The sequence below is a fragment of the Pleurodeles waltl genome, chromosome 4_1 (assembly GCF_031143425.1).
Source record: "Pleurodeles waltl isolate 20211129_DDA chromosome 4_1, aPleWal1.hap1.20221129, whole genome shotgun sequence".
In the NCBI taxonomy this organism is placed as follows: domain Eukaryota; kingdom Metazoa; phylum Chordata; class Amphibia; order Caudata; family Salamandridae; genus Pleurodeles; species Pleurodeles waltl.
Window position 1 is genome coordinate 48216161 of NC_090442.1, and position 12364 is coordinate 48228524.

A 12364-nucleotide genomic window follows, 5' to 3' on the forward strand; every position below is an offset into this window, starting at 1 on the left:
ACGTGGAGCGTACATGGAGAGGAAACCCCAGCAACAGATACCCAACATAAAATAACCTCAAGCACACAACATACAGCTGGGGGACTTGGAGGGTGCCAGTCATGACATGCTACATGGGGTTAGACAGGGTAATCAGGCTCCCACTGATATGCAGATAAATAGGACCCGAAGCCAGTATTATATTTAACCTGCCACCAGCCATTAGTAACATCATGTTGTGGTCATGGGATAGTTGCCATCCATGTGATAACAAGTACTACTTTCAGTGTACCCCGCTTACCCAACAAAGTCCAGAACATTGTGGGGGAGCAACATATCAAAATCACATACAGCACCTGTCAGAGCATTTATGTCATGGGTCTCCTATACAAAAACATGTTGTGTCCATCATAACAAAAAAAGAGGAGCAAGGTGGCACATGTACACTGGGCCAGTGTGTCCAGGATTTATGTTCTATAGTGACAATCTTAGAGCCTGATTTAGATATACTGATGGACGAGTTACTCCATCACAACAGTGACGGATATGCCTTCCGCTGAAATCTAAAGCCCATTGGATATAGTGGGATTTAGATTTCGGTGGACAGGATATCCGTCACCCTTGTGATAGAGTAACTCGTCCTCCAGTATCTAAATCAGGCCCTTAGTCTCCTTTGAAAGGCTCAGAAAAGTTAGTGAATTATGTTTGTCCAACTTTACTTCTCCCCATTTAGTGTTCTCTTTATCCATTGTGTTTTTTGTGTTCCAGACATTTGCATTTTAAACACAACGGGCCTTATTATGAACTTGGCGGATGGGCTACTCCGTCACAAAAGTGACGGATATTCCGACCGCTGTATTACAAGTTCTGTTATAACCTGTGGAACTTGTAAAACAGTGGGTGGGATATCCGCCGCTTTTGTGACGGACTAGCCCATCTGCCAAGGTCGTAATCGAGCACAAATTGTGGCTGATGCTAATGGCATCTTGTAGCAGTGGGGATGCTAATGGCGAAGCCACATTTACCAGTGTGCTGTGTATTCCTTTAGGATAGGCAGTTGTTTCTGATTTTAATGATATAGGGAGAGAGGGCAAAAGTATTCAAAGTATTTTATCCTTCCATGGGCAGCGACCCTTTCACCCTATGCACAACTCCTTTGGTTATCACCTAAAGATGGTGCTGATTTGGTTATGGTCATTTTTTTAAATAATGTTTTTTGATTCTTCCCATAGTACTGTTGTGCATGCATTAGATGCAGGATTGAAGGCGTTTCTGCTGAAAATTCATTCGAAGTATGTTATTTTCTGGATAGGTGATTTTAATATTCAAAATTGCCCACTCCCTGCAACATGGGTGTGTGGTGTAACTAATGTTGTGGTGGTTGGAATTCCACACTTTCATCATAATGAGTTCGGGAAAGCCTTGAACTCTTTAATTTTTAAATACGATCTTACATGTTTGGAAAGTAACTGTTTGGATGTTAGCGAACCGATTCCTTCATGTACTGGCAGAGATGCACATACTACTATCGAACATGCTTTGATTTCCTCCTATGCTAGGAATTTGTTTTGTTCCACTAATATTATCTCAACAGCGGTGAGTGACCATAACCCCATAGTTATTTCTTTGACTATAGAGGTCCACAATATCAAAGGAACTGCATGCATGTTACCCAAGGTAGGCCTAATGGTGTTCGGATTAATTTAGGTATTGATCCATGTAGAGATTTGCTGGAACTGTTAACTATGAACACTGACTAATTCAGCTACTGTTTAGGTAAGGAGTTGGACCATGATGGGCTACTGAATCCTTTCAAGCAGATAACTAGGTCACTCTGTTCTCTACTTATACGACCCATAAGATCAGGCAGTACAGGAAACAGGGGTGGTTTGATCGCTCGTGCACCTAGGCATCCAAGCATTTAAGGGATGCCCTTCACAGCTCTCCTAGGGATTATCCAGCTATTAAGTACCTGAGTAAGAACTATAAGCAGGTATTCGCAGCCAGGAAGAGGGTATTAGAGGAGGATGCATGGCCAAATTTGGTTCAGGCTGCTGAGACAAAGGATTCAGCATTACTTTGGAGCACAGTAAACACCCCTTTGTTAAAAGATGACTTATTACCTTGGTGTACTGCGAAGCATGTGTCGTCAATTCCACAGGTATTTTTAACTCCAGTATGGCGGTCGTACCATCAGCAATGGGCAAGGGAGAACTGCTTAAGCCTCAGAATCCCCTGTCCATTACTCTGGAGGAGGTTCTTCTTGATATAGATACAAGTGCTGGGGAAGAAGCCGGGGCGCCAGGACCAGATGGGGTACCAGTTGGGGGAGTTATGGGGCCCCATTTTGACCAGGATACCCAATGCGGCTGCTCAATTCCCCCTCTTTTGGGTCATTTTGATTATAGTTTCCATCTTTAAGAAGGGGAACAAATCCAATCCTAAATGCTGTTGTTCCATCTCCCTCCTGGACTCCTCAGCCAAATTGATGGGCACGATTCTTCTACAGAGACTGGAGGAGCGGGCTGAGAGCAATTCCATCATATCAATTTGGGTTTCGTAGAGGTCGGGGGACATTGGAGAGATGTACTAACCTTAAATTGCTTATAGGGAAGTACACTAAAGCTAATCCTGGTTCCCTTTACTCCTGTTATGCAGACCTAAGTGGTGCTTTTGATTGAGTAGGCCTTTCTATTCTCTGGTCTACCCTGATTTCTCTGGGTGCTCCAAGGACTATCTTTCTTGCTGGTTGTACGAAAATCTATCAGCCATTGTTCGATACGGCCCAAATGCGGAATGCTGCCCCTTATTTAAGATTTAGAGGGGAATTAGACAGGGTGTGTATTGGCACTGTTCCTTTTTGTTACTGGGTTTGATGGTGCCCTCCGGACTATTGTTGGAAGCCGCCTGGTTCTAATTTTGCTGTATGCCGACAACGCTGTCCTGCTATCAAGGATGCTGTTGAATTGATGGATACCTTTGGGAATTGTATGGAAGCTAGGAAAATGAAGATTAATAGAGCAAAAATGTATACAATGGTCTGCCAGAAACAAGTGCAGAAGTGCAGGACTTTTCACATTGAGGGTTCACCAATTGTAAGTGTTTACCCTCTTTGCTATCTAGGGATTCTATTTACTAATAATGGATCTTGGCACAACAGGTTTAAGTGACCAGCTGAAAATGACTGGAATTTGTGAGGGAGTATTTAGGTTCTCCCATAAAATTGGCAGTCGTCCAATTAAGGCAATGGTTGAAACATATACGGCAAGAGGATTGTCACTGCTACTTTTAGGGGAGGCGTGTGGGGCTATGACCTAGCAAACCCTTCAGGCGGAAGAGACCTGCTTGCTTTAGAGTCTGCCTTGTGTACCTGCCTCTGCATCATCTTTTATAGTCCATAAGGAGGCTGGGTTGCACTTTTGGTGGACTCACTGGTTTTAAAACCTTTATTACTTCGGCAGTCTATCTGGACAAAAACAGAAACAAGTTTTACTAAATCCATTTTTTAAGACTGCCTAGCCTTAGAGCATGCCTTTAAAATCCCTTGGCTTTCATACATAAATGAATCTTGTAACCAATTGTTTGATACACCCGTTTTGAGTGACCGCAAAGAACCTGTCCCATAGAGAAGAGCGTAATTAAGGCTTCCTTTTTTAAGACATAGGCAGGAGCGTAGAATGTGTGAGGGGTCTAGGAAGCATACAGTTGTTTCATATGTGTCAAATGATCTGTATGAGGGATGTCAATTTTATTTGCCTGGGTGACAAACATTCAGCATCGTTTTATTTTAACCAGACTGCTGCTGGGCACCGTACATCATTTAGTTGCCTTCCCTGGCATGAAAAAAAGCCCATTAGTCACACCTCTCTGCCCCTATGACGTCGTATTGACGCAAAGCACACAGCGCCTTATTTTATTTTGTGGTTTTTATGAGAGTTTGAAGAGACGTTATTTAAAACCAATTTTCCTCGCACAGATCATCAGGGAATATAAAACTGCCTTTCATTATATATTTGCATTTGGAAATCCTTTGGTATGCTTCAGTACTGCACTTTATACATGGAGTGCCATATATTTTAGGAAAAGCATTGTAATAGGGTTTTTTAAATAGTTTTAAACTTCTTTTGTGTAGTTGTTTTAATGTTTTATATTTATTGATGATGTGTTTATGTACTTTTATGGCCATTTAAGTTGTGCTGAATAAAGTTTGAATCGAATCAACTACATTCAGCTGATATTTTGTGAATAAGATAGTTGGAGAAACAATCACATTGCCATCACGGAGGCAGGTACGGTCTGAGTTGTTGGTGGCCCCCTCCAGGTCTTATATTGTGGCAGAATTAACTGAAGTCCCTGGCCTTTAAGCACTTGACAGACATCTACACATTGGCAGAGGCATGAGCAGAGGATCCTCAGGAGACAGAAAGTGTTCCCTAACATCCCTGCCACTGTCCCTTCTCCCTTTCCAGGCACTCACCCAGCTGGCCAGCTCCATAATCCTTTCTGATCTGATCCCTTCACTGGGGATCACCCCAGGCCAAGTTAGGAAGCCACACATCTTCTACCACAACTCCCCGCACTGTGCCTCCGTATGACTCCTTCTAACCCAAGCATTACCTTCACTGTCCTGCACTTTGTAGCCAGGTTCATACTGAGCAGACTCCTGTGTATATATGACAGTCTTACCTTTATGTAAATTTCTTGCAAAATACAGCTGTTCTTAAGAACATGAAGTGTATTTGACATGAGTGTCCAGTTACACAACATATTCTTCTCTTTCCTACAGGGAGTGGAAACATTAACATGAAAAAGTCAGAATGAGTTTAAGAAGGCCTACAAGCCCAAGAAGGAATGAATGTTTGCAATGTTCACCTGAAGATATAAGAAAAAGACTCCCAGCCTTTTGTGTCCATCACTACTTGTTTTCAAGAGCCTGACTTCACTACCTCAAACAAGCTGGAACCGCCGGTATCCTGGGGCCGCAGATATGGTTAGGGGCATTTATTGAAGAGCTCGGGGACCTACCAATGTCTTCCACCCTATGTTCAGGACGTTCCCAAAAAACACTCTGGATCGTAGTGCAAGCATCTCAAGCACATGTGCAAGCGGGATCCATGCAGCGCCCAGTATGATCTCCGATACTCAAAGGGCCCAAGAGACAGAACCCCATACAGGGGACACTTCCAGCATGGTAATGGTATCCACGCTGGAACGTTTGGAAGCTAAACTGGATAACCTGCAGAGTGCCATAGAGGACATGCCTTCTAAAGTTGCAGGGCTAATGGAGAGAATCTGGAAAGCAAAGGGTCAGTATTACCTGAACGATGACAAAAGGCCTGCGGAGATGGCCATCCCAGTGCACATCAGAGATTGTAGTGGTAGTAGATCACCTTCTAGCCCCCTCCCAATCAGTCCAGTAGAGCCAAATCTGTGTCTTCAGCCAGGGCTTAAAGATGCTAATGAACAACAGCATAGACCGAAAATACAGGCATTGTTTCATGTTGGGAGGGATCCAGATGAACGCTGGAAGGTAGAACCAATATCTCCTGATAGTCGGAACCCAGACCAGAACCTGTGTCCACAATCAGAACCTTCTGGTGAGCGTGAACATGTGTTCCCAGAGGGGAAGGAGCAATCTAATCCTCTAGAGCATAATAGGTTGGGTCCACGCAGGAAGTATTGGCGGTACCCAGTGTTCCCTGGTAGGCAACAACCACAGCAGTATGCATGCTCACCCCCAGAGTTTGCAGATAGGCATGAACAGCAGCAGGACCACTGCACACAGGGGGTGTTTTCAAATGGTCAGGAATCACATGAACCTTTGAAGCAAGAACCATTATCTCTGGATAGTTGGGACTCACCCCAGAACCAGCACCTACAGCCATTATTTCCTGGGAACCGTGAACCGCAGCGGGACCAATGCTTACAACCAATAGTTCTAGATGGAAGGCAAACTGATGAACACCTGAAACGAGAACCATTGTCTCTCGACACTTGTTCCCTCCAGAAGAAACAGTATAAAGAGTCCACATTTCAAGATGTGCATGAACTACAGCAAAGCCACGGCATGCAGCAAACGTTTCCTTGTGGTCAAAGTCCACACCAAATCCACCAGCTAGAACCACGGCTTCCATGTGTGCACCGTCCAATTGTGCCACCGTCACACCCTGGTTGCTCTTCTCATAATACAGATGAAGCTGCTCTCACAGACTCTTTGGCGAGAAGAAATCTAAAATCTGATATCATGCTGTTCAACGCTTTTCCAGGTATTTATGTTTTACCATAAAGTTACATGCAATGTGGGCACTTAGTCTGTGAAACAATGAAAGAACTTAATCTGCAGCATCTTTGAACATTTGTTAATGTAAAATCTAAATTATGTATTTGCTTTTCAGAGAAGCTAAGTCAATTTTAAATCGAAAGGGACTGTGTGTACAATTCTGTGGGCTTACGACTGAGCTGGAATGGGCAGAGAATTCACACACCAAAATAGTACGTTAAGTTACTGCAGAGTGTGAAACTGGAGTAAGGCATGGTAATGTGCAGTCTACAAGGCAGACCTCAATTAGCATGCCCTCTTTGACTGTGTCAGCAGTATAGAATGGCGTTATATGCTTTGGCAGGCCAAAGTCCAAAATGAGCGGCAGAGCAGGATGCTCCATGCTCCTGAAAGAAAACGCTGTTTCCCAATGTCCGTTCGGATGCCAAGTAGTAGAGATGGGATTCAGCCATACCCAGGCACCTGTTGTATACCAGTTGGGTTCATTTCTCAAATTCACCTGTGGTTGTTTCCCTCTGTACAAAAAACTATGGGAGGATTCACAAATCACACAAAAAAACAATAAGCGACCCCAGAGGGGTGTTCCGTGGTATGTATAAGAGTATATGGAGTGTAACCATTTTAAACAATGCCATTCCCCCTGAGATTGAGACCGGTAGTACATTTCCCCCTCACAAGTCTCTCCTTCGCACCTCTCAAAGAGCAGCCTCATTGAGATCCCAAGACAGCTTTGGATCTGTGGTACTAGATAGACCAAGATATTTAATGATATCCACATGAATGTCTAGATTTCTAGCTGCTTGCATACAATCCCTCAGAACTGGCACTGTAGAAGATTTGTCCCAATTAATCACTAAGCTGAAGGCCACATTGAAAATTCAGAATTCCATTAGGATGTGGGTTAAGTGTTAATATTATTTCAGGCCCTGGATGAGACATGCTTTGGCCTGTAGGATGCCCTTAAAGGGTGGCATGTGGGGCTTGGGAGACCATAGAGCAGGTTGTTACCACCATCAGAAGCAAGAGCATGGAGGATTGAACAGCAATTTACGTCTGAAGTTGTTTTCCGGAAGGAACAGTTTCACATTCTTTAGAAGAGAGAGCTGATACCAGGCCATCTTTTTTCTTTGAAGGTAAAAAGTGAGGTTGGTTTCTAGGTTGAATTCAAGTGCTCTAACCTGAATTTTGACTTCTACAGCAACAAAGGAGATTGAAGTGCATTGGTTAGGGAGCTGTCCTTGCTTTGACAAGATTGAAATAGTGGCTAATCTGAGGTCATGCGTTGGTAAACCCTCCAGTAGCACCTCTACAAACATACAGCTGATGTGGAGGCTAATCTCTTAAAGAGCTCGGAGGGATACTGTTATGGCCAGGCTTCCCCCAGATTGCATGTGGAAATTGTTTCTGAAATTTCCCTGGGCATCCATGGAAGATACAGCATCTTCTGATCACTGTTGCAGAAGGTCCACTTGGATATATTTTTGGTTAGAGAGTGAGTGATCTCAAGACTCCCGAAATGGCTGCACCACACATAATTGTTTGTAATATTCAGTGAAAGAGGCAGCTGTAGGTGTTCCCTGTATGGGACTGTCTATGCTCTACCCACCAACTCCCACAATTCATCCCAAACCTCACTTACCACTCTGGATGCTGCTTTGTGATTTGCAAACCAGTATAGGAACTCAGCCAGTATGAGTCAGCATGAACAGAATGAAAGAACAAGTCGACATTCTGTTGCAAGACCAGCAAGCTGGCTTCTGCAAAGATCCTGCACAGACAACATTGCAACACTGTGCATCATCACTGAGCAGTTGATGGAATGGAACTCCTCTATGTCAACTATATCAACTATGAGAAGGCATCAACAGCGTGGACAGAGAGACCTTTGGAAACTCCTCTGTCACTACAGTGTGCCGGATAAGCCTGTACGTATCATCAGGAACTCTTACGAGGGACTGACCTTCAAGATAATCCATGGAGGACAACTCACAGATGCATTCCAGGTGAGGATCAGAGCCTGCCAGGATTGTTTGCTGTTGCCTTTTCTCTTCCTGTTGGCCTTAGACTGGATCATTGAGACATCCACAACGAAGAGAAGAAATGGATCCAGTAGACACCTTGGGCACAGCTTGATGACCTCGACTTTGCAGGTCACCTGACCCTACTCTCCCATACCCTCCTCTCCCAGATGCAAGGAATGCAAGGAAAGACCAGCAGTGTGGCAGCCACGTCAACACAACTTGGCCTCAACATTCACATGGAAAAAACCAAGATCCTGAAGGCTAACGTTGCCAACACAACTGCAGTCACTCTTGCAAGTGATGTACTGGATGGGGTTGAGGCTTTCACCAACCTGAACTGCTACTGAATTGGTGGCAGGTTAAACCTTACAAATGCACCTGTCTTGGACTAACATAAATATTAAAACTCTGTGAACTATATTGTCGCCCAATATCTATGGCTATACCTGTGCACAAATCACGGCACCTGCCACCACAGGGGCAATCCTGAAAGGATTACATGCAAAAAGATATGGATATTGATTTTTTAATTTTATTTTTACTGTTTTTTTACTTTCTTTGCCGACCGGGACGGACATGGCTGATCCCTTATGTTATGGGTAATAATAGGTTGGACATTTAATTCCAATAATATGGAAAGACAATCAATTTAAAGACCATGCAAATATAAGCCCTGAAGAAGTCCTTTTGTGTAGGACGAAACGCGTTGGCTGATTGCTCGTTTGTTCAAGAAAAAGCAATAATAAAAAATGAAGATTTTCAAAAAGACAACGTTGTGTTACTGGACTTTACTGATTTTGCGCAGTGGTGCGCTTTCACCAACCTGGGCTGTGTCTTAGACAAGGAGTGTAGCATAGACGCCGACGTCAAGATAAGAATTGGTAAAGCAGTGGCTGCCTTCATTTAGCTAAAGACAATCTGGAGCTCCAAAGATCAAATGCTGCAAACCAAGATCAGGCTTTTTAACACCAATGTAAAATTGGTCCTTCTGTATACAGCAGAAACTTGGAGTATTAGTGAATTATTATACTGAGGCGTAAGGAACTATGACCACCACCAATAAAGTCCAAACCTTCATCAACATCTGTCTGAGGAAAATCTTTCAAATCAGCTGGCCAAACACCATCAGCAACAACGACCTATGGCAGCAGACTTTCCAACTCCCTGCTCATGAAGAAATCATGAAAAGATGCTGCCGATGGATAGGTTACACCCTCTGTAAGTCTGCATCAGATACCACCAAGCAAGCCCCTGAAACACTCAAGAGAAAAGGAAAAGAGAAAGGCCAAGAAACACCTGGCACCGAGGCCTCGAGGCTGACTGTAAGGAGAGGGGTCACACCTGGAGTCAGATTGAAATAAAAGCCCAGGACAGAGATGACTGGAGAGTCATGGCCTACACCCCAGGAAGGGTAGTAGGCAAAAGAAACTAAGAAAGCATAGGAACTCACTGACTTTGTTCCGTCTTATATAGGGGTCACTGTGACACCATCCATGTTACCTGGGCCATATATTTGCTTCTATGCCAGTCATCTTAAATTGCTACTCTCTTTCTTTACTGCAGGGGTATGCTCTTGCTCGAACCTGGAAAGCTGTCTTAACAGCTTCCCACATTATACATGCAGATGAGTCTGAACTCTCATTCTTTTGAAAATAGGCCTCTACTTTCGCCCTTAAATGAGCAGAATAATCATTGTCAACTAACCACCAGGATTTTAAACAACACATACCAGGTGCACCACCCATAGTTAGACCTGGACTTAGCGTGATTGGAGAGTGATCCAATGAACTGCAGGGAAAGACATATGAGCCAACTACAAATGATCAATCAGGTGCCAGAAAAAATAAATGATCTATGTGATGCAGAGAATTAAGGCCCATATTTATACTTTTTTAGCGCTGCATTTGCGCTGCGTTTTGATGCAAAAACGGCACAAACTTACAAAATACAATTGTATTTTGCAAGTTTGCGCCGTTTTTGCGTCACAAAATTACACAAATGTGCCGCTAAAAAGGTATAAATATGGGCCTAAGTGTTTTTTCACCTTGGTATCAAATACGCCACACATCAGATAACTCCCAAGGAAGTCACCAAGCATAAAAGGAGGGTGTTCATAGGAGGCCCCAGGGTGCAGGTTCTGCAAGGGTCAAGCTTTTTTACTCATTGTTGGATTGAAGTCACCCTCAGTCCATGTGCAGCCTCAGCCGGGAGGGTAATAAAGTCAATCATAGAGTCCTTTGTCATCCGAGATGGAGCATCAAGACTTATAATTTGCCGGGTGGCCTGTTGTTCTGCCAGCAGGATGGAGTAGATTACTCCATCCCACTGTTGTAGGGACTGCCCGCTGAATTTATAAATGACTGCCAAACAGACGGTCGTTTACAAACAATTGACAGGTACCACCGTCATGGCTGGCTGGCCAAGCCCCATCATAGGATATAGTTTTATTCATAAACAATGTAATAGGGTAGCTGCCGTAAAGAAGCAGAAGGAAAAAAACAGGTAAGAAGAAAAACTCTACCCAGTATATTTGAACCAACAGGATGCTTGATTGACCGCTGTGTTAACCATAGCATCCAGGCAATGATGTTTGCTGACTTCCAAGCTACTGCTTTACAATTCCCTAAAATAGGTACATTTCCAATGAGAGCACCAGTGGCTGCATTCCTCCTATGCATTGAGCTCTGACCTATCCTGGAATGGTCCCATTGTAGGGACATTTGTTGAGGTTGACACATTCGTTCTAATAAGGCTATAGGCTACTATGAGCTGGTTCAAGTTTACGTAAGCCATTTCTTGCATGTATTTAATATCTATAAGCTATTTTAGAACCCAAGGTATATAGAGACCGCAGAGCTAGAACTATAGGGGAGAATGCCAGTAATGATATTATATGACTGATAAGAAAGGTGGATGCACCCTAAGAGAATTCTTGCTGTGGTGGAAAGCCAAATATAGTTCGATGCAGAGCAGCTGGATGTCGCTCACTTTCCTGGCTTATGTTAGCTTCTAGAGAGGCCACCTTACAGGGCTGGTCTCTCTTATTTGTTGTTTCATAATGAGGCCCATCATTATCTTTGAGAAGACAGCCTTGCAGCCTGCAGGTTTTTACTTACACTTACTGCCTGGCCTTGAGGAAAGCAGTGATGGCACTGCTGCCAAGAAATCAGTGGTGGTCACTTCTCTCTCCTCCACACTCCTGACCCTATATAGAAGGCCTTTATAGCGTTATTCCCACTGGTGGAGCCATTGCCGGACACCACATCTTAACATCTCGCCTTTGACTGCCTCTTCTCTGGGCAGGGCAATCGTATGATCCACAGGAGTCTTTTCAGCCATTTAACATCAGGCATCCTCTGTCTCTTTCAGGTGATGGAGTCACTACTTCTGAGCCATCTCCGTGCGTCACAGAAAACCGTGAAACACTCTTCCAACAGGATGAGGAGGTTGAAGGAAAAAACACAGGTGAGAAGAGTTTATGGGCCATTCATGAGGGATGCAAAGAGGAGGATGTTTGTAAAGTGTTCGCTGTGCTGCTGTTCATGAACTCTGTAAGAAGCCTGGATCATGGGATAATGTAGGTGATAGAAGCAGGCACAAGTGACCTCTGCACTTAGTAGCTGTCCTTCATCTTTTTTTTAATTAACGTCTACTTTGTTGTTTGCTGGAAAACCTCTTTTGATATAATGCGCACAATCTAGGGTGCGGAGGTAATGACCTTTCCACACTTTGAAACGCTCTTAATCCCAGCCGATTTAGTGCAGTCGCTGCCCAAAACTATGATTAGTTTCTTGTGATTTCATTCTGAGAGGAGAACTTGTGATTATCCGAGATCAGCAAAGGAAGAACTAAGGTGCTGAGAGTGAGGCATTTGAGCAGCATTACTGTGGAGTATTGTACTGCGGCATAAGGGGATGGTAGATCGCTCATCTGATGGCCTTGCTGTCCATGCGACAACCCCAAAGCTGATGACACTGATTGTCCCACATCTCTGGAGGCTAGGTCTGGTGGACGTGGGAGTGCCAGGTAAAGAGAGGGCTCCACGAATGAAAAATCTCCACAAACATTGCCTTAAATCTGGTAT

At 43.9% G+C, this 12364-nt stretch overlaps 1 protein-coding gene across 1 annotated transcript in view; it reads left to right on the forward strand.

The window, feature by feature from the left end:
• The window catches only part of LOC138287368 (uncharacterized), an 84928-nt gene that overhangs the window by 38244 nt on the left and 34320 nt on the right, over positions 1 to 12364 (forward strand). The window contains 2 exon segments of the mRNA XM_069227744.1: positions 4766 to 6245; positions 11650 to 11745. Of these exon segments, the coding sequence (XP_069083845.1) occupies positions 5021 to 6245; positions 11650 to 11745 (1321 nt within the window). The 5' untranslated portion in view covers positions 4766 to 5020.